The following is a 22139-nucleotide window of genomic DNA, read 5'->3' on the forward strand; positions in this document are numbered from 1 at the left end:
CCCCTAATTTCAATCTTCCCAGGGCTGGTAAGAGGGGGTGACCTGCTCAGGAGGTGAAGGGCATTGCTAAATCCACTATCTTATCAGAGAGAAGCAAACACATACCAAGAGTCACGGTCACAATGAGTTCTTTCCCTCAGCAAACACTCCCTGAGGCTAGCCTTGGTCGGCCCTGGGTTAGGCAAAACAGGTCCCACAGCCCTGCTAGAGACATCCTGGGTCCTGTCCCCATGTAGCCCATGGGGGTAGATGAAATATCACCAAATAGCGACAGTCTAGAGTGGTCAGGGCTGTGATGAGGAAACTAATGGCCTGTGGGAGCCCAGGAAAGGTACCCAACCCAGCCTGGTGGGTGATCTGGGAAGGCTTCCTGGAGGAAGGGACATATCTGAGCTGAACCAAAATACAAGGAGCAGTTGAACACGGGGAAGAGATGGAGAGGGCATTTCAAGCAAATGGAATGGCACATGCCAAGGTCCTAAAATGATCATTTTGAAAAACAGAAGGCCTGGGTGGGTTGAATTCCACAGCAAGAAAGGTGAAAGAGGCTCACGGGAGGAAGAGGCGACAGCCAGGAATCTGATTCCATCAGGCCTTGTAGGGCCTGTGAGTCCCTAAAGGTGTGTTGAGTCGAGGTTTCAGGAGACTCTTACTCAAATCCCCCTTTAAAACCCACATAACATTCACCATCTATTTCATAGTCTGTCCTTCACACCCTTTCTTGAAAAAAAAAAAATTTCTGATCTTTAACTGTTCTTAAAAAAAAAAACCAACTCTCCACTTGATCCGTGTGGCCCAGGCTTAGAGAAATCTTGCACGACTGTGGTAAATGGTTAGCGTCAAGCTTGCAACGTTCTCGTGACAAGTCTTTGCCCCTGAGTCAAGCCAGCTTGCTGCTTAATTCTGGGGCAAAGAGAAGAGAGTGAGTCGCCCATCAGCTGGAAACGGCATGACGCAGTCCACCTGGTATGCGCTCAAGGGTTCCAAAGACACTGGGACATGTCCCACTTTATCCAGATCTCACCCTGGGGTAAAAGCCTCTGTGTCCACCTCCCAAGGCGGAGGTTAGTAGAGCTTGGACATACTGTAAAAGAATAAGTTACTCAAGCAAAGACCCCTTAGAGACACAGAATTTGGGTACCATCTCAAACATTTAGCCACCAACATAGCCTGGGCACTCTTGCCAGTTGGAATGGACAAGACTATGGGGCTAGAAAAGGGTCACGTTGGTCTAGGTATCCCCTTCAAGTGGTTGGATATGGGAGGTCTGGGGTCCTGGGGGAGAGTCTGGGCCCATTCAAGGTGTGCAAGCAGGACCACGTTACCAGCCCAGGAGCAGGTGTTTCAGCTTTACACTTTCATCACCAGTATAGCCGAGGGCCAGCCCTAGCTGGGATGCTGTTTTTTTTTTGTGTGTGTGTGTGTGTGTGTGTTGGGTTTGTTTTGTGCTAGGTTTAGGTTAGGGTTAGGGCTAGGGTTGGGATTAGTGTTTAGGATTAGGGTTAGTGTTTTGTTTAGGGTAAATTTTAGGGCTAAGGTTATGGTTAGGCTTAGGTTTAGTGTTAGAGTTAAGCTTAGGTTTTAGTATTTGGGTTTAGTGTTAGCTTTAAGTTTAAAAGAATATTTGGGTTAGGGTTAGTTTTGTAGTTAGGTTCAGGTTTAGAATTTGGGGTAGGATTACATTTAAGGTTAGGATTAATGGTTAGGTTTAGTTTTAGGGTTAGGTTAAGCTTAGGGTTTTGTGTTTAGATTTAGGGTTAGCTTTAGGGTTAAGGTTACGGTTGGGTTGTTTTTTTAAACAATATTTTATTGTGTTTTTGGTGAAGGTTTACACAGTTGTTTAGATTCTTATTGAACAATTTCTACACAAATCGTTCCGTGACATTGATTGCATTGTTCACAATGCACGAAGGTTCTCATTATTTCTGTCGTGGTTGTTTCATTTCCATTAACACAGCTTCCTTGTCTCCTTAACTTCTCATCTTTGTTTTAAAGTAATTATTGACCATTTGGTCTTATATAGGTGATTTTTTAAGGAGCACAGTACTCAAGGGCAATAGTCATTATTTTTTCAGCCAATTTATTGTTTAGCTACACGGTGATCTCAGGGGTTAGTTTCAGTTCAAGGTTTGAAAAGTATCTCAGTATAAAAGTCTCTGGAAGTCCTCCAGTCAACTTGTCAAGTAGGTCTGTTTTTGTTTTTATGAATTTGAGGTTCTGTTCCAAATTCTTCTCCCATTCTATCAGGGCCCCTCTTTTGTGGCCCTGATTAGAATGGTCGGTAGTGGCACCATCTCTAGTTCTTCTGGTCTCTGGGAAGATGAAGCCATGGTTTGTGTAGACTATTTGTCCTTATCTTAGTCATCCAGTGTTGCTATAACAGGAGTACCACAAGTAGATGGTTTTAACAAAGAGAATTTACTATCTCACAGTCCAGGAGGCCAGAAATCCAAAACCAGGGCACCAGCTCCAGGGGAAGTCTTTCTCTCTCTGTTGGCTCTGGGGGAAGGTCCCTGTCATTCAGCTACAACAGCAATCTTTACGGAAGCAGACTGCCACATCTTTCTCCCACGGAGCAGCTGGTGGGTTTGAACCTCAGGCCCTTTGGTTAGCAGCTGAGTGCTTCACCAGTGTGCCACCAGGGCTTCTAAGTTGGGATAAAGTGTGAATAAAGCAGGGTTAGGGGAGGGAGTATGGTGGGGGTGCGGTACTACAGGGAGGCCTCTCTGAAAAGGTGACATTTGAGAGTGACCTGAAGGAGATAAGAAAGAGTCATGCATATATCTAAGGAATGGGGTGCCAGGCAGAAGGGCTGCAGGTGCAAAGTGCTGGAGCAGGAATGACCTTGTCCTGTACAAAGTGTGGTCAGGCCAGCGCCAGTGGAACCATAGAAGAGACTGAGATAGGAGAGGTGATCCGGGGCCAGATCTTGCAGCTTCCTGGAAACTCCAGGAAAGACGGTGAAGTTTGAGCAGAGTGGGAAGGGAAGCAGGCAGCGACACAGCTGTTTCACACGTGAGGCTAAGGGAGATGAAGCTCCCCCAGTGAGGGAGTGGACCCAGCCTGAGCGCTGCCCCCTCTCCCGGGGTTTCCTGTAGCAGGCTGGGCTTGGCCAACCTGGAGGAACTTGGGCTGCCCAACAGCTTTGACTTTCCCAGACGACCTGCCCCAAGGAGAAGGATATCACCAAGGCAATTATCTTATCAGATACACCCACAGTCACCCCAGGAGACACACCCACCCCAGGGGGCCGAAGGACCCTGACATTCCACCAGCCTGGCCCGTCACTGCTGCCCACAAAGTTCCCTGCCTGGGAGACTTGGAGAGGGTCTCCAGACCTCAAACCCGGCACAAAGCTCAAGCCAGGACCCTTGGACCCACCTCTTCTCCTGCTCTGCGCCTCAGTTTCCCTGTCTGGGCAGGACGGTGTGACTGAAAGCTGTGCTGGCTGCAGCTGGTTGTGTGCAGCGCTTCTGAGATCCTCTGTGGACCTCTCTGGGCCTCAGTTTCACCTTCTGCACAATGGGAACGATACTGCTACCCTAGCAGGTGCTTGTTGCAAGGACCCGTGAGGCCACATATGTGCCTAACTTGGCACATGCTTGGCGCTGCTATTGTGAAATTTGGATTTTTCAAGACTGGTACCATATAAGATCCAGGCTGTGGGGTGGAACATGGGCAAACAATCCTCTCCCTGATACTTAGACACTGTGACCTTAGAAAAAGTCCTTCACTTCTCTGTGCCTTGTTTTCCTCATCTGTACAATGGACTAATAAGATAATGTAACTATATAGAGCTGTTGTGATGAGCTAATGAAGCAATTTGAGTAAATCACACAGAGCAGAGGCTCTCCCCCACCCCAGGGGGGGGAACCAAGCCTGTTGCTGTGGAGTCGATTCCAACTCATAGCCACCCTATAGGATGGATTAGAGCTGCCCCATAGGGTTTCCAAGGAGCGCCTGGTGGATTCGAACTGCAGACCTCTTGGTTGGCAGCCGAACTCTTTAACCACTGCACCACCAGGGCTCCAGGGGACTTGTTAGAAATGCAAATTCTTGGGCCCCACCCCAAACCCACCAAACCATTGCTGTCAAGTCGATTCGGACTCATAGCGACCCTATAGGACAGAGTAGAACTGCCCCATATGGTTTCCAAAGAGCTGCTCATAGATTGGAACTGCTGACCTTTTGATTAGCAGCTGTAGCTCTCAGCCACCGTGCCACCACCAGAGCCCAGCACATAGCAAATACTCAGTAAACGACAGCCATTATGGGGACTGTTGTGAGCATCCTCCTCCTCCAGTCAGTTGGGCACATGCTACAACAGAACCTAAGAGGGGACACGCTGCAGCCAGCCTGCCTGGCCCTGAGTCCCAGCTCTATCATGTCCTAGCTTGGGACCATGGGCAACTTTCTCCATCTGTAAAGGGGGGAGAAGAGTAGTTCCCACCTCAAAGGGTTGTTGTGAGGCTGCATAAGTTAATAGATGAAAGCTTTCAGCTCAGTGCCTGACACATGAATGAGCACTGTGTGTTACTGTTGTTGTTATGGATATACCCAGTGGTTCACTGATCTCAGCAGCAAGGTGAGGGGAAGCTCCGTAGGGTCTAGGCAGGTTGGGGCAGTCCAGTAGGGAATGCTTAAGCCATCTAGACCTGAAGGTCACCCTAAGGAGCCCCGTAATCAACTGTAAACAGGCTGGTTCTGCTCCACCCTCTCCCTCCTGGGCTATATCAGGGCTGGTCCAGACCCCAGGCAGGCTCTGTCCAGGCAAAGGGGGGAAGCCATACCAGACGCCATGGGAAAGGCGGTGAGTGGGGCCCAGCGGTCAGAGGCTGGAGGTTGGGGGTAGGGATTCCAGCGGGATCTGATGACTGCCCCCGCCACCTACCTCCTACCCTCCAGGAGAATTACGAGCTGTACTCGGTGGAGCTGGGTCCGGGCCCTGGTGGGGACATGGCAGCCAAGATGAGCAAGAAGAAGGCAGGTGGTGGTGGAGGCAAGAAGAAGGAGAAGCTGGAGAACATGAAGAAGGAGATGGAGATTGTGAGCATGGGGCTGGGGCAGGGGGCTGACCGGGGACTGGGCCAGGGCAGGGGTGGGTCTGCTGAGAGCCAGAGAGCGAGTCCCTGCCATCCACCGCACAGAATGACCACCAGCTGTCAGTGGCAGAACTGGAGCAGAAGTACCAGACCAGTGCGACCAAGGTGAGCTGGGGGCCGGTGAGGGGGAGGGAGGGAGAGACACACACGGACACATGGAGAGGAGAGAAAGAGACCAGGGAGAGAGATAGGCATGTAGAGAGACACTGAGTGATACAGAGAGGGTAGAGGGAGAAAAAGCATTACGGAAAAAGGGTCAAAAAGAAAGAGACTTAATAAGAGAAGCAGATGAAAAGAAAAAGAGACAGAGAAAGGCAGAGATAGATAGAGCCAATGAGGAGACAGAGAGACACTAGGGCAGAGAGATAGCAGGAAAAGAGAAGGAGAGAAAGACAAGAAGAAAGAGAAAGACGGAGAGGCAAAAGAGGGAGAGAGGAAGGGGGACGAATAGACAGAGATGGGAAGAGAAATGAAGGGGAGAGAGACAGAGGGAGAGAGAAGAAAAGGGGACAGTGACAGAGGGGTGACCCCACCCACCCCCGTGAGGGGTCTGTGGTGGGAGGAAAGTCCTTCTAGCACCCACCATAACCCCTGCCATCTGCTCCCAGGGCCTGTCTGCCAGCCTGGCAGCTGAGCTGCTGCTGAGGGATGGGCCCAATGCACTCAGGCCGCCGCGGGGAACCCCAGAGTACGTCAAGTTTGCGCGACAACTGGCAGGCGGCCTGCAATGCCTCATGTGGGTGGCTGCTGCCATCTGCCTCATTGCCTTCGCCATTCAGGCCAGCGAGGGCGACCTAACCACTGATGACAATGTGAGTGGCAGGTTTTATGGGGCAGATATCAGTCACAGGAGCATGGGGGAAAAGATGACATTGAACATGGGACTGAGAATGAGGGGGGCATGTGGTAAGGATATAAAGACATGGAGGTGCAGTCCTAGGCCACGGATCATGGGGGACAGAGGACACTGGGGTATAGGACAGACCCAAGGACACATAGGTCACAGGAAACTGGGGACATTGAGAATGGGTCTCAGACATGGGGGTGCATAGGATGGGAACATAAGGACACAGAGTTGCAATATTCAAGACATGGGATTTGGGAAACAAAGGATATAAGGACATGGAACCAACCAAGGACATGGAGCACAGGGGAAATGGAGACTGAGACATGGGGACATGGAAGGACACAAGGGACATAAGACCCAGGACATGAGGCAATATAAGACATTAAACATGGAAATGAAGAGACAGAGGATGTGGAGATGTAGAATAAGGGGACACTGGGTACAGGATGGGATCAGAACAGGTGACATGGAGAACTAGGGACATCTTGTGATGTTGGGCAGGGGCCTGAAAAGTCATAGGACACAGGACATGAGATGGGGACATAAGGAGACATTGTACGTAGGGACATGGGGTTGGGGACAGGAGGACACCGACCATGAAGGACACAGAACATGGAGCATAAGATTCACAGAACAAACATGGGGATATGGAGACACAAGGTCATAGGAACTATTGGACACAAGAGCAGAGAGGATGGCACTAGGTCACAAAGAACACAAAATGAAACGGGGGGGGCACAGGCAATGCAGGACACGAGGAGATGTAGGACAATGGACGATATGAAAGACATGGGGCACACAGGAAAAGGGAGCCCATAAAACCAAGGTACCTGGAGACATGGGGCACAAGTCAAGGGACATGGGGACATGGAGCATGGGAGATAAAGGGACCAGAGGATAATGGATATGGGGACACAGGGACCCAAGACACTGAGGCTACAGGGCATTTGGTTGTAGGACATGAAGAACATAGGGGAAGGGGGACATAGACCACAGGGAAAAAAGCTTGAAGCTTCTCAGTAGAGTGTCTGGGGAAAACCCTGGGGGTGGCCCGGAGAATACCAAGGAACCAAGGAGCAGGTGGGTGGCCTTGTGCAGGGCACTTCTAGCCCCTGTACATAACCCCAATGCACTCTTCTCCTCCCAGCTATACTTGGCACTGGCCCTCATTGCTGTAGTCATGGTCACTGGCTGCTTTGGCTACTATCAGGAGTTTAAGAGCACCAACATCATTGCCAGCTTCAAGAACCTTGTACCCCAGGTGGGTCCAAACCATCCTGGGCAGGCCCCCTGGCATCTCTCTGTGGGCTCCTATTTCCCACCAGAACCAACCTGCCCTCCACCCATGGACCTCATCTCTCCCCGTAGACTCTCGGGTCTTCCCATGATCCCACCTCTCCCCATGTTTTTCACCTCTCCACATCCCCATTTCGCCGAGAAACCTTCATTCCCACCCCCCTCAACTCTGGTGCCTGTACCCTGCAGCAAGCAACCGTGATCCGTGACGGGGACAAATGCCAGATCAACGCGGACCAGCTTGTGGTGGGAGATCTGGTGGAGATGAAGGGCGGGGACCGAGTGCCAGCCGACATCCGCATCCTTGCAGCCCAGGGCTGCAAGGTGGACAACTCCTCGCTGACTGGGGAGTCGGAGCCGCAGACCCGCTCACCTGAGTGCACACACGAGAGCCCCCTGGAGACCCGCAACATCGCCTTCTTCTCTACTATGTGCCTTGAGGGTTTGTGAGGCCCCTGCCTGCCTGCCCAGCTGACCACACCACCTCCACACCTCCCATTACTGATAAGTTACACTGTCTCCGCCGGCCCCTCCGCTGCTGCGTTCTGGCACACGCCGCCGCCCCACTCCACATGACTGCCCCCTCCCTCAGTTCACTCTGCTGGTGCACACCCCATTGCTGCCCACCCCGCTCTGAGTCACCCTCTTGGCCCCACTGCAGGCACAGCGCAGGGCCTGGTGGTGAACACAGGCGACCGCACCATTATCGGGCGCATTGCATCCCTGGCATCAGGAGTGGAAAATGAAAAGACGCCCATTGCTATTGAGATTGAACACTTTGTGGACATCATCGCAGGCTTGGCCATCCTCTTTGGTGCCACATTTTTTGTGGTGGCCATGTGCATTGGTTACACCTTCCTGCGTGCCATGGTCTTCTTCATGGCCATTGTGGTAGCCTATGTGCCTGAGGGGCTGTTGGCCACTGTCACGGTGAGATGGGGGGCAGAAGAGGGGGGCAGGGAGTTGAGAGGCCTGTCCATCTGTTTGGCCATTCATCCAAGCTCCACCCATCCATCTCCCTATTTGTCCATCTAGCTATTCACGCTCCCATGCACCCACCCATGTTCCTGTCCACTCACCCTCCCACCCACCCCTCTCTCCATTTATCTGTCCATTCAGCAAACAGTCACTTTGGATGGTGCTCTGTGCTAGGCATTGAGGAAGGACTCAGAGATGAATAGGCGGGGCCCTTGGCCGGAGGAGGCTGAGGCCAGTGTGGGTGGCCAGGGTGTAGCTGGTCTTCAACTGTCAACCCCCAGCCCAAGACAGGCCCAGGGGAATGTTTTCTCTTTTTGATTCTGTTGATAAGAGGACTTACAGGACATTAGTTGGGGCAGCTCTGAGAGAGGCCTGGCTACATTTGGGCAGACTGGGGAAGCCATACTGGGTAGACAGCAAAGGCTTGGAGGCAAGACACAGCCTGGCTATTTCAGAGGAACGTTGCATAGGCAGACCTGTGGCTGGAATAAAGAAATCCCGAGTGCTGTAAGGTCACAGTGAGTCGGAAGTGGGACTAGAAGCAAAGACTGAGCCTGGTGCCTGGGTTTCTCCCCCACCAGGTCTGCCTGTCTCTGACAGCCAAGCGGCTTGCCAGCAAGAACTGTGTGGTCAAGAACCTGGAAGCAGTGGAGACCCTGGGCTCCACATCGGTCATCTGCTCGGACAAGACAGGAACCTTGACTCAGAACCGCATGACCGTGTCCCACTTGTGGTTTGACAATCACATCCATTCAGCAGATACCACCGAAGACCAGTCAGGTGTGGGGGTCTGCGGGGACGGGGCCGGGGCAGGCAGGATCGGGGCTCTTTCTCCGGCGGATGGTGGAGCTTTAGAAGGAGATCTGAGGTTACTCAAGGGGGTGGGGGGTGTTAATATTAAGGGAGGGGATTTGACGCCAGATCTGCAGAGAGGCTGGGTCCTGGGTCCCGGGAGGCGCGTGCTCAGGTCTGAGAGTGACTGGATATTGGGTCTGGAGAGGAGGCTCCATGCCTGGTATGAGGAGGGGGTTGGATCTCAGGTCCGCGGAGGGGATGCCCACTAGATCCAGGCGGAGAGGCTCGGTCCCGGCCTGGGAGAGCTGCTGCCCCGGGCCTGGGGCGCCCGAGGAATCCCCTCCCGGCTCCAGCCCTGACACCTGGCCTCCAGGGCAGACATTTGACCAGTCTTCGGAGACGTGGCGGGCGCTGTGCCGCGTGCTCACCCTGTGCAACCGGGCCGCCTTCAAGTCGGGCCAGGACGCGGTGCCGGTGCCCAAGGTGAGCGCCGGGGGCCTTCGCGTGACCCCGGGAGCCTGGGGCAGCCGGGCTCGCCCCTGACACTGGCCCCCCGTTCCCAGCGCATCGTGATCGGGGACGCGTCCGAGACGGCGCTGCTCAAGTTCTCGGAGCTGACGTTGGGCAACGCCATGGGCTACCGCGAGCGCTTCCCCAAAGTTTGCGAGATCCCCTTCAACTCCACCAACAAGTTTCAGGTGCGCAGCCCCCGCCCGCTGCCCAGTCCCGCCTTGCGCAGAGTCCTGCCACCGCCCGCCCCGTCCACATTCACGCCTTGCCCAAGGCGGGCCTTCGCCCTCAGTCCCCGGCCTTTCCCTGGCCAAACCCCATCTTCCTCCCCATAACCGCTCCCCCCCCGGAAAAACAAAAACAAAAATCAAACCGGTTTCCGTAGAGTCGATTCCAACTCATAGCATAGGACAGAGTAGAACTGCCCTATAGGGTTGCCAAGAAGCAGCTGGTGGATTCGAACCGCTGCCCTCTTGGTTAGCAGCTGAGCTCTTAACCACTGCGCCACCATCCCTGACCCACCCACTGCCAAATCCCGCCAGTTGCCAGGCCCCACCCTCGGCCCCGCCCCAACCCAGTAGCCCCGCCCTCAGCCCCTCCCCTTCCCCAGTAGCCCCGCCCTCAGCCCCGCCCCGCCCCGCCCACAGCTGTCCATCCACACGTTGGAGGACCCGCGGGACCCGCGGCACGTGCTGGTGATGAAGGGCGCCCCCGAGCGCGTGCTGGAGCGCTGTAGCTCGATCCTCATCAAGGGCCAGGAGTTGCCGCTGGACGAGCAGTGGCGCGAGGCCTTCCAGACGGCCTACCTCAGCCTGGGAGGCCTGGGCGAACGCGTGCTTGGTGAGACCCCCAGGCAGGGGAGGGGGAAGCAGACCACACAGAGCCCACTCGCCCTTCCTGGACCCTGGCTGACAGCGGACGTGCCCCAGTGTACACTCGCCGTTGATTTTCCCTGTCCCAGTTCTGACCCCCCACCATTCTCAGCCCCTACCCTGAATACTGATCTCCCCACCTACTCCCCACCCGACTTTCCCCGTCCTGACCTGACCTGTGATCCCGCGATTTTTTCCCAGCGCTTGCCTCAGCTGACACCTTTCAAAACCGCCTCTTGACTCCTTGACCTTCCTTAGCTTGACTTTCCCTATCCTTGTCTTGACCCCTGACCTCCCCCAATTTTTGTCCTAATCCCTTAAACCTCCCTAACCCCAGCCTTGACGCCGGAAGGCACAGACCTGTGGTCCAGCTCCTTCACTTTTCTTGCTGTGTGACCTTTGGCAAGAGAATGGAATGAGATGATGTCAGGCTCTCCCAGGACTCCTCTCTGACCTCTCTGTTTCCTGCTAGGCTTCTGCCAGCTCTACCTGAGTGAGAAGGACTACCCACCTGGCTATGCCTTTGACGTGGAGGACATGAACTTTCCAACCAGCAGCCTGTGCTTTGCGGGACTTGTATCCATGATAGACCCACCCCGAGCCACTGTGCCAGACGCTGTGCTCAAGTGCCGCACTGCAGGCATCCGGGTATGCCACTGGGAGAGGACCAGGAGGCGATGAGGGTGGAGCTTCTGTGGCAGAAACTGGCTTGAACAAAAAAGGGAATATGTTGGTTCACAAAGCTGAAAACCTCTGGAGAATGAAGCTTCAGGCATAGCTGCATCCAGGAGCTTGTGTCATTTCGTTAGAACTTGCCTTTCTTCATGTTTCAGCTCTGCTTTTCTCACTGCAGGCTTGATTCTCAAGTGATGGCTTCATTTTGGGGGCAGAGATTATCCTCTCAGCAGTTCAATTTACATCCCATCTGTTTAGTCACCCCACAGGAAAAAAAAAAGTGCCCTCTTTTCTAAGAGCTCCAGGTTGAGTCATCTGTCCATCTCTGAACCAATCACTGGGGGCATGGAATAGCTTGAGTGGCCAGTCACTTACCCAGTCTTGGCCAGAGGCCTCACTTTGACCAATTGCCAGGGGGTGGTTCTCCAAAGACAAATCAAGAGTGGGGGAGGAGATGCTAAGCAACGCCCAAGTCCTTCCCATGGTCTCTAAGGCCCTACAAGGCCTGGGCCTGTGCCCTTCCTCAGCTTATTCCTTAGCCCTCTCTCTGCTTCTTGTCCTCTCCTCTCTGGGCACGCCTCTGTGCTGGTCCTCTGGCAGTTCAGGCGTGGTCTCAGCCCAGGGCCTTTGCACTGCCTATTCTCTCTACTACAAACACTCTTCCCCCAGAGTTTCACAAGGCCAACTCCCTCACCTCTTTCAGGTCTCTGTTCAAGTGTCACCTTCTCAATGAGGCCTTCCCCAAACCAAACCAAACCAAACCAAACCAAACCAAACCAAACCAAACCAAACCAAACCAAACCAAACCAACCAAACCAAACCAAACCAAACCCAACCCCTTGCCATTGAGTTGATTCTGACTCACAGTGACCTTAAAATCAAACAACCACTTCCTTCACCCAGCACTTGCCATCCCTTTTACCCAGTTTTATTATTTTTCTTAGCATTTATCACCTTCTAACATATTATATGGGGATATTGGTGATACAGGGGTAGAATTCTCACCTTCCATGACGGAGACGCGGGTTCAATTCCCGGCCAGTGCACGCCATGCTCAGCCACCACCCATCTGTCGGTGGAGACGTGTGTTGTTATGATGTTGACCAGGCTTCAGTGGAGCTTCCAGACTAAAACAGATTAGGAAGAGAGGCCTGGTGATTACTTCCAAAAATCATTTTCAAAGCCTCTGAAAACGCTGTGTGTCACAATGGTTCAATCTGCAACCGATCGTGGGACGGTGCCAGAGCACTGGACACGGAGCCATCACGAGTCAGGGACCAACTCGGGGGTGGCCCTCAACAACAGTAACAACATACCATAGAATTCATTTCTTTCCTATGTTTATTTCCTTTCTCCTCCACTAGAAGGTGAGCTCCACCAGGACAGACTTGTTTGTTTTGTGCCTGCTGTATCCCTGGCACTTAGTCGGTGGTCATGATTGGTTGAACGAATGAATGGGTCTATCAACAGTTGTCTACAAGAGAGGATGAGAAAATTGGGCTGATCTGAAGGGGTCAAGAGTCTCCTGGTTACCCCCGCAGGTGATCATGGTGACAGGTGACCACCCCATCACAGCCAAGGCCATCGCATCTAGCGTGGGGATCATCTCAGAAGGCAGTGAGACGGTGGAAGACATCGCTGCCCGCCTCCGAGTGCCTGTGGACCAGGTTAATCACAAGTAAGACCCTCTCCATCCTTCTCACAGTTCTTCCCATGCCCCTGAAGGCTGAGGGCCCAGCGAGGCCTCCCCTCTCCCCCCAGGGATGCCCGCGCCTGTGTGATCAGCGGCATGCAGCTGAAGGACATGGACCCGTCAGAGCTGGTTGAGGCGCTGCGCACCCACCCTGAGATGGTGTTTGCCCGCACCAGTCCCCAGCAGAAGCTGGTGATTGTGGAGAGCTGCCAGCGACTGGTGCGAACCTGATGGTGAGGGTGGGTGGATGGATGGACCGGGCTGGCCTCTCGCTGACCTCCCGCCTGCCCGCACCCACTCCCCGCAGGGTGCAATCGTGGCTGTGACAGGGGATGGCGTGAACGACTCCCCGGCCCTGAAGAAGGCAGACATCGGTGTGGCCATGGGCATCGCTGGCTCAGATGCTGCCAAAAATGCGGCCGACATGATCCTCCTGGATGACAACTTCGCCTCCATTGTGACGGGCGTGGAGCAGGGTCCGGGCTGGGCCGGGGAGGGCCCGGGAGTGTGGGCACGGGGGAAGCAGGCTGCGAGGAGGCTGAGGTGCCTGCTGCGTCCCCACAGGCCGCCTGATCTTTGACAACCTGAAGAAGTCCATCGCTTACACGCTGACCAAGAACATCCCTGAGCTGACGCCCTACCTCATCTACATCACCGTCAGCGTGCCCCTGCCCCTCGGCTGCATCACCATCCTCTTCATAGAGCTCTGCACCGACATCGTGAGTCTACAGCCCTGCTGCCCCACCCCCGCAGTGCCCACAGACAGGTGCTCACGGACAGAATGACGGACAGAGCCTGCCGTGGACACTCTTAGAGCAACCCAGGCAAGGCGTATCGATGCACAGCTAGCCAGCCAGACACGGACACACAGGTGGGCAGGACAAGCCTGTGGACACACAGGGACCCAGAGTTTCAACTGGCCCAGATACCCGCATCGCAGACGGACATCCCTAAACAGACAGGGACAGATAAACACATTTGGACTGACCCCAGGGCAGATGGAAAAGAGCTACAGAAGCAGCCCTGAATGCAGCCAAATGGGTGGCCATGCTGACGGGCTACATTCATTACATGGAGCCGACTACGGGCCAGGCACACCTATTAATTAACTTAGTTTTGTCCTCAACCAGCCTATCAGATGGGCTTTACTGTTATCAAACCGTTTCCACAAACGAGTAAATTGAGGCACAGACAGGTTGAGTGGCTTCCCCCAGGTTACACAGCTAACCAGTGGCACAGCTGGGATCTAAGCCCGGGAGGTCAAGGGCCCCAGAGCCTGTGCCCTCGGTAAGTACCCTGGAGGGAAGTGGTGGCTCAATTTTAAGGTCACTACGAGTTGAAATGGAGCCTGGTGGCGCAGTGGTTAGGTGTACAGCTGCTAACCAAAAGGTCGGCAGTTCAAATCCACCAGCCACTCCTTGGAAACCCTATGGGGCAGTCCTACTCCGTCGTATGGGGTCACTATGAGTCGGATCAACTCGAAAGCAATGTTTTTTGTTTTTTTTTTAATTGTGGTTTAAGTGAAAGTTTACAAATCAAGTCTGACTCTCCTAAAAACTTATACACACCTTGCTATATACTCCTAGCTGCTCTCCCCCTAATGCGACAGCATACTCCTCCTCTCCACGCTCTATTCCTCCTGTCCATTCAGCCAGCTTCTGTCCCCCTCTGCCTTCTCATCTCCCCTCCAGACAGGAGCTGCCCACACAGCCTCATGTGTCTACTGGAGCCAAGAAGCTCACTCCTCACCAGTATCATTTTCTATCTCATAGGCCAGTCCAATCTCTGTCTGAAGAGTTGGCTTCGGGGATGGTTCCAGTCTTGGCTTAACAGAAGGTCTGGGGACCGTGACCTTTGGTGTCCTTTTAGTCTCAGTCAGACCATTAAGTCTGGTCTTTTTACGAGAATTTGGCGTCTGCATCCCACTGCTCTCCTGCTCCCTCAGGGGTTCTCAGTTGTGCTCCCTGTCAGGGCAGTCATTGGTGGTAGCTGGGCACCATCTTAATTGGCAATGGCTTTTTTTAGGAGTTGGAATTGACTCAATGGCAATGGGTTTGGTTCGGTTTAGGGAAGACCTCATTGAGAAGGTGACACTTGAACAGAGACCTGAAAGAGGTGAGGGAGTTGGCCTTGTGAAAATCTGAGGGAAGAGTGTTTGTGGCAGAAGGAACAGGCAATCTAAAGGCCCTCAGCTGAGACCATGCTCTGCTGCCACGTTGTGGTTACAGTCGGACAAGGCTGGGAGGAGGACACAGAGACAAACGGCAGAGATGGAGAGACAGAGAGTGCAAAGAGAGACAAGGACACACAGGTACACACAGAGGCAGAGTCACAGAGAAAGACCAGAGCTAGGGACAAAGAAACAAAAAGAGTAAGGAACATAGAGAGAGACAGTGACAAGAAAACACAGAGGCTGAGGCTGAGACCAGGGTTCCCCAGAGGCAAACACAGAGACAGAGACAAGACAGAGAAGACAGAAACAAAAAGACGGAGAGCAGCCCCAGGGTAGATGTGGACGCAGATATGGGCCTGGACATGCCAACACTCCTGAGCGGGGCCAGCCCAGCCCAGGGCATCCAGGTGTGTGTGACTGTGGTCCCACACCTGCCCGCTGGGGAGCTCCAGAGCATAGGGGACAGGAGCCCAGGCAAACCCTCAGCCAGGGCCCTTCCTCCCACCCTTGGCCAGTTCCCGTCGGTATCTCTGGCCTATGAGAAGGCGGAGAGTGACATCATGCACCTGCGGCCACGGAACCCGAAGCGTGACAGATTGGTCAACGAGCCCCTGGCCGCCTACTCCTACTTTCAGATTGGTGAGTGCCTACTGGGCCAGAAGGAGTAGGGGCTCTCCAGCAGGGCCCCTCGCCGGCCTCAGGGTCTCTGATTTGGGCTCTGGCTGGACGGTCTCTATGGTCCCCCTGCTCTGTCTGACCCTGTCTCTGAGTCATTGCCTCTTCCTCTTTTGGGGTTCTCTCAGTCTCTCTCTGTGTCTCTGTCTCTTGTGTCCCTATCGATCTCTCTCGGGGTCCCTGTCCTTCTCTTTCTTGTGTTCCTGTTCCTTTCTCTCCCATCTCTAACTCTCTGTCTGGTCTCTCTGTGCCTAACAGTGTCCTGTGTCCCTGCTCGTCTCTCCACATCAATGACTCTGCATCCCTGTCTTCTCCGTCCTGGTCTCCGTGTCCCTGACCCTCTTCATGTTCGTGACCCTCTGTCTCTCCGTGTCCCTGCTCCTCTGTGTCCCCGCCTATTTCCTGCCTCTCCCTGTGTCACCTTGCCTCTCTCCCAGGTGCCATCCAGTCATTTGCTGGCTTCACCGACTACTTCACAGCCATGGCCCAGGAGGGCTGGTTCCCACTGCTGTGTGTGGGGCTGCGGCCGCAGTGGGAGGACCACCACCTGCAAGATCTGCAGGACAGCTATGGCCAGGAGTGGGTGAGCCCTTGCCCGCTCCACCCCAGGACGGCCGCGTGCCGGGAGCCACCTGCCCTGTGTGTGGCTCACGCTCACTGCTCCACATGCAACCATGCAAAGCCAAGGCAACCTAGACTCCCAGACTTACTGCCAACCCTCTGCCAGTTCTGGGATGAGGGGCCTCCCTACCACTGTCTCTAGTTCTGAACTCCTGCTTCTAATGAGGGCGGCTGCAGCTGAGTCCACTCCCTGCCCTGACAGTAAACACACCACTCAGACATGGGACCAGGCCCTGTTGTTTTCTCTGCAGCGTCACTCGCGCACAGAATTTGGATGAGGCAGTCTTTAGAAGTGTGGAGCACAGAGGCTGGCACGTGGGTTTTGTTACAGCAGGGTATTCCCTTTTAACATCCACCACAGTGGTTAAGAATGCAGAGCTCAGAGCCAGGCGGCCCGGATTCATCATCTGGCACTGCCCCTCACAAGCCTAACGATCTCTTTGCCTCCCCGTGCCTGTTTTCTCACCTGTGAAGTGAGAAGAATACTAAGGTCTACCTTGGTGGTGTTCACAGTGGATGTTGAGTCGGAATAGGCCGGATGGCAGTGGGGTTTCTTAGTGAAGTCCCAGGACCAGCAGCATTAGTGTCACCTGGAACTCATTTGAAATGCAAATTCTCAGGCCTCTGGGGCTGAAACTCTGGGGTGGGGACTGGCAGTCTGTGTTGGAGCCCTGGTGGCACAGTGGTTAAGAGCTTGGCTGCTAACCAAAGGTCGGCAGTTCAAATCCACCAGCTGCTCCTTGGAAACCCTATGGGGCAGTTCTACCCCGTCCTGTAGGGTCACTATGAGTTGGAACCCATTGATGGCAATGGGTTTTTTAGGGGATTCTGCTGCACACTAACAGTTGAGCACCACTGATCTGGTGGCGTGGTGGTTAAGAGCTTGGCTGCTAACCAAAAGGGCGGCAGTTCGAATCCACCAGGCATCCTTGGAAAACCTATGGGGCAGTTCTACTCTGTCCTATGAGGCTGCTACGAGTTGGGATCGATTTGAAGGCACATAACAACAACAACAAAGTTAGCTGTGGTGAAAAAGGGCTGAGTGGTGACTGCCCCCTTTAAATGGGTTGGGTGCCCTCTTTCCCCAAAGGCCCACCTCACTCATTCTTGCCATCTGCCTGGCCCCTGGAGTCCCTGGACCTTGTGAATCCTTCCTTAAGATTCTGATGCCCTTTGCTCAGACTCCTCAGAGACCAGGAAATTCTGTACCCCTCCTTTCGTCGTGAAAGCAACCCGGCCTCCACTCTCTCTGGCCCAGGTGCTGTCCAACAAGCTCTGCCTGGCTGGGGTTTCTGCCCCCGCCCTGCCCCGGGGTTCTACAAACCTGGCATCTCGTCTCCTCTGCTCCAGCCTCTATGAGAGGGAAGGAGAGCATTTAGGGGCTGGTGGCCCTAGAGCCCCAGTGCCCCCGGCCGCAGAGGCCCCCGCTGGGCTCAGGCTGCTTCTGTTCTCTCCCGGCCTCACAGACGTTCGGGCAGCGCCTGTACCAGCAGTACACCTGCTACACCGTGTTCTTTATCAGCATCGAGGTGTGCCAGATAGCCGACGTCCTCATCCGCAAGACACGCCGCCTTTCGGCCTTCCAGCAGGGCTTCTTCAGGTGTCCCCGCAGGCCCCAGCCCTGCCCTGCCCTCCCACCTGAGCCCAGCCCCCGCAGACCCTAAACGGGGCTGACGACAGCCAGCCAACACTGGCACAGAGCTCTTCCTCCTTGCCTGGCCAGTAGCTCCTCCACATGCCCCCAACCGGGCCCTCTGTGTCCCATCACCTAGAGGGCTCGTGCCACAGAGCAGCATCCACTGGCAGAGGCGCAGGCCACTCCAGAGCTGTCGTTTAGAGCACCCCTTGCCGTCGGGTCCCCAGCTTTATCCTGGGTGCCTCGGTCTGAGCCGGCCCGTCTGCCCCACTGCAGGAATAGGATCCTGGTGATCGCCATCGTGTTCCAGGTCTGCATTGGCTGTTTCCTGTGCTACTGCCCCGGAATGCCCAACATCTTCAACTTCATGCCCATTCGGTAAGGGGCTGGGGGTGCAGGCGGAGGGGCAGGGCTGCAGGTCACAGGCCGGGGGGAGGCTTCACCTCACCATCTCCCCTGTACCTACAGGTACCAGTGGTGGCTGGTGCCCCTGCCCTACGGCATCCTCATCTTTGTCTATGATGAACTGCGGAAGCTTGGAGTTCGCTGTTGCCCAGGGAGTGAGTGTGGGCATGGGGAGGTTGGGCATAAGCAGATGAAAAGCTGTCAGATGGAATGCTTCGACCAACACCTGACTGCCAAACCTTTGACCTCCACATCAGAGACCACCACTCACCTGAAACCTCTGACTTTCTACCCAACCTTGACCTTCCATACCTGCCCCTGGGTTCCCCAAACCCTGACCTGCATCCTCCCAGCACTGAGTCTCCATCTCCCCCTTCTCTCGCAGGCTGGTGGGACCAGGAGCTCTACTATTAGAGGGACCACAACCTTCGTCCCTGCATCCACCACAGCCGGGTGGGGACAGGGCTTATGGACCCTCTGTGGACAGCCATCAACAGCTGGGCAATCAAGAGTCCTAGGAGACCTCCTGAGTCCACTTCTGCTGCCTGCGGCTCCCCAACCTTGAGGGACCCTACCAACTCCCCTTCCCCATCCACAAGGGGTCAAGTCACCACCACTCCTGGGGAAGCCCCCTTGGCCCAGCCCTCTCAGCTGGTCTTGGCGCAGCCCCACACGAAGTGGTGGTGGGCTTTGGTGGGGAGGAGCTAGCAGCTCCTGGTGGAGTCTGTCTGTTCTTAGGGCTCCAGGTAGGACAAGAGGGCTGTTTTGGGGTGCTCTGTCGAAAACACACCTGTGTTCTGCATGACTGTAATAAAACCAGCTCACACTGATATGCTGAGCACTGTCCCAACAGTTTTTCATTAGCCCGTTTGATCCTCCACAATCCTACAAACCCAAGCCTGTTGCCGTCAAATTGATTCCAACTCAGTGACCCTATAGGACAGAGTAGCACTGCCCCACAGGGTTTCCAAGGAGCACCTGGTGGATTCGAACTGCCGACCTTTTGGTTAGCAGCTGAGCTCTTAACCACTGCGCCACCAGGCTATTTGTTGAGGGCTGTAGAACAAATAGTGCCTAGAACACCATCTGGTGGGGAGTACGTACTCAATAAATGTTTGTTGGGGGGATCAATCTTTTTTTTTTTTCTTCTTCCCATTTGTGGCACTTAAAGGCAGAGCCAGGATGCGATGGCAGACAGCCTCCAGAGCAGGTGCCTTTGACCACTCTACCACCCCACCCACCACCTGAGCTCTCGTTTTTCTCAGCACCCCTCCTCCCTCCTTAGGAGGCTCTTTGACACAAGTGTCAAACATCTTTCCACATCCAGCAGCCCTGCTCCCGCCTTTCACAGGTGTCTTCGCTCTTGGTTCCACTTCCTCACCCTTTGCCCCTGCAGTGGGTGTCCTATCACTGGTCAGTCCCTGAGGGCTGACGCCACAGGTCCTCCCCCCACCTGAAAAGCCAACCCCCACCTCCACTGTTGGAAATGCCCCTCTCCTCCATGCTGCCTGCAGCACCTTTTCTCGGTCACTTCTCTTCTTCCAACTTTTCTTTAATGAGTCCCTCTGACTGGGGCCTGGCTTCTCCTGCGTCTTCACCTGCCCTGTTCCTGGCCCACAGCCTCACCACAATTGTCCCTGGCTGGTGATGCCCACACATCCCTAGCCACCCTGGCACATCCAGGGTGGCCCACATGGGCCCTGCATCATCCCCCAAACCCGCTCCCTTCCAGGGCCTCGATCTCAGCACAGCCCCATGGTCCCACCAGTGTGGTTCACTCACCTAGACTGGGAAAATAGGGTGAGACCTCAGGGCATTTACAAGCCCCCAGCTTGTGTTCCCCTGGCCTCCTTCCTTACTCACTTATCATCTTCCCACTGCCCCGTGGGTTACTGCTGCCTCTCAACACAGCCTCTATCCACTCTTCCTCTACCCACTCTAGCCCTGCCCTGGTCTCCCCTTCTGGTGCACCCTGACACAGCGACACACCTGCTACACCAAGATCTTCCTAAAGTCACGTTGGCCCCTGGCCTTCCCCTAGAGCTCTCCGTGATTCCCCAGTGCCCCTGGTCACCTCGCCGGCCCAGCCTTCACAGCCATCTGTTATCTGGCCCCTGCGGACTTGGGCAGTCTCACAAGCCCTCTTGAACTCTAGTTCCATCCAGGCCTTGTTTCCCTGGAAAGGCCAGGCCCATTCTCTGATCTCAAGGTCTTTACACAGGCCTTGACACTTGCTTTTCTCCTCTTTACCTCACTAAGTCATCTTTCAGGTCCAGCTCACACATGCCCTCCTCCAGGGAGCCCACCCTACCCTCTGGGCCAAGTCAGGCACCTCCTTTGGGCTTCTGTAACCCTGTTTCCCCATCACAGCCGTACCACTGCCCAAACTTCGCCTACCACAGCCCTGATCACTCTGGCCAAAGCTCCCCCACCTCAGCCTAGACCACTCTGGTCTATTATCTGGAGATAAGCCCCATGAAAGCTAGGATTATGTCACATTGGTCACCAGCAGGGGGCCTGTGTGAGAGCCCATCCTCAGTAAATAGCTGCTGAACTAACAATCATTTCTGCAACCTTCATTTGCAGGGATGAAGGTGTGGGGAAAAATGACCCCATTACATATCCATCAGGTGACCCAGATAGGCTGGGGGAGGGTCCCAGCTACAACCTTTCCACATCAAAGTCAACAAGACCGATCAATCATTGCCCCCCAAAAGGGCAATGAGAGGGTAGGGCTAGATGGTGGCTATCCCATCTGAGGGTAAATGCTACCTCTGAAAACCCGACTGTCACAGCAGAGATGAACTGTCCTTAGTGTTTCCTACCAGACCAAAAACCTAACCCGTTGCTTCTGAGTCAATAGTGACTTACAGTGACCCTACAGGACCAAGCAGAACTGCCCCATAGAGTTTCCAAGGAGCACTCGGTGGATTTGAACTGCTGACCTTTTGGTCAGCAGCCATAGGTCTTAACCACTGGACCACCAGGGTTTCCAAGTCAAGGTTAAAGAACATTATGGCAGGACCTCAACAGCCTGTAAAGACTGGTGCCCCTCTTACCCCTGAGGATCCCACTGGAAACACCAGGCCTGGGGAGTGGCTTCCTGGGCCGGCAGGGTTTGTATCAAGGTGGCAGCTTAAGCATGACATTCAAAGTCCTGCTTCTGACACATCTCTTAGGGAGGTGGAGGGAATGAGGCAGGGAGCAGGACCCCTGGGGGAGGGAACAGTGACATCCAGGATGAGATCCAAGGTGGTAGGCTCAACTGCTCTGCTCTTTGCTATATCTGTACTCTGCCTTGGTGGTGCAGTGGTTAAGAACTCCACTGCTAATTAAAAGTTTCACAGTTCAAATCCACCAGCTGCTCCTTGGAAACACTACAGGGCAGTTCTGCTCTGACCTATAGGACTGCTATGAGTCAGAATCAACTCGACGGCAACAGGTTTAGTTTTTTCGGTTTTTGGTACTCAGCCCTGGTGATGCAGCGGTTAAGAGCTCACTTGCTAACCAAAAGGTCCAGAGTTCGAATCCACCAGTTGCTCTCTGGAAACCCTGTGAGGCAGTTCTACTGTGTCCTATACGGTCGTTAAGTCGGAATCAACTCCACGGCAACGGGTTTTTTGGTTTGATACTCTGCCCTAAAACTCAGGCCAGGGACCTATCTAGGGCCACAGAACTGCGGCAAAGCACTGATGAGCTGAGTCACAGATGCCTGCCCACCCTCCCCAGTGCCTTATGGGCTAAGACTGAATATTAAGAATTTGCCTGGAGCAAGTTATTCCAGGAAGCAACTCCAGAGTCAAGGGCAAAACCTAGGGTCAGGTGGTTGGACTATCCACTGTGCAATGGGGAGCCGCAGAT

General features: G+C 54.4%; 1 protein-coding gene across 1 annotated transcript; it reads left to right on the forward strand.

Moving 5' to 3' along the window:
* Positions 1 to 4798: 4798 nt before the first annotated feature.
* ATP4A (ATPase H+/K+ transporting subunit alpha) lies at positions 4799 to 18873 on the forward strand. Its single transcript, XM_064293542.1, has 22 exons — positions 4799 to 4810; positions 4906 to 5046; positions 5148 to 5207; positions 5711 to 5914; positions 7097 to 7210; positions 7435 to 7687; positions 7907 to 8175; positions 8805 to 9003; positions 9392 to 9501; positions 9582 to 9716; positions 10176 to 10368; positions 10873 to 11048; positions 12617 to 12753; positions 12837 to 12987; positions 13076 to 13244; positions 13333 to 13487; positions 15457 to 15580; positions 16054 to 16199; positions 17704 to 17837; positions 18150 to 18251; positions 18342 to 18433; positions 18664 to 18873. Exons 1-22 carry the CDS (start codon positions 4799 to 4801, stop codon positions 18690 to 18692), a joined length of 3105 nt encoding a protein of 1034 aa, XP_064149612.1. The 3' UTR covers positions 18693 to 18873.
* Positions 18874 to 22139: the final 3266 nt, after the last annotated feature.

Source organism: Loxodonta africana, chromosome 11 (genome assembly GCF_030014295.1).
Source record: "Loxodonta africana isolate mLoxAfr1 chromosome 11, mLoxAfr1.hap2, whole genome shotgun sequence".
In the NCBI taxonomy this organism is placed as follows: domain Eukaryota; kingdom Metazoa; phylum Chordata; class Mammalia; order Proboscidea; family Elephantidae; genus Loxodonta; species Loxodonta africana.

What these genes read in the sequence shown, in the direction of transcription:
- ATP4A (XM_064293542.1), top strand. An exon ending in TGAAGAAGGAGATGGAGATT is followed by an intron (nt 5,047 to 5,147) that starts GTGAGCATGGGG and finishes TCCACCGCACAG; the next exon opens with AATGACCACCAGCTGTCAGT. An exon ending in TACCACCGAAGACCAGTCAG is followed by an intron (nt 9,004 to 9,391) that starts GTGTGGGGGTCT and finishes CCTGGCCTCCAG; the next exon opens with GGCAGACATTTGACCAGTCT.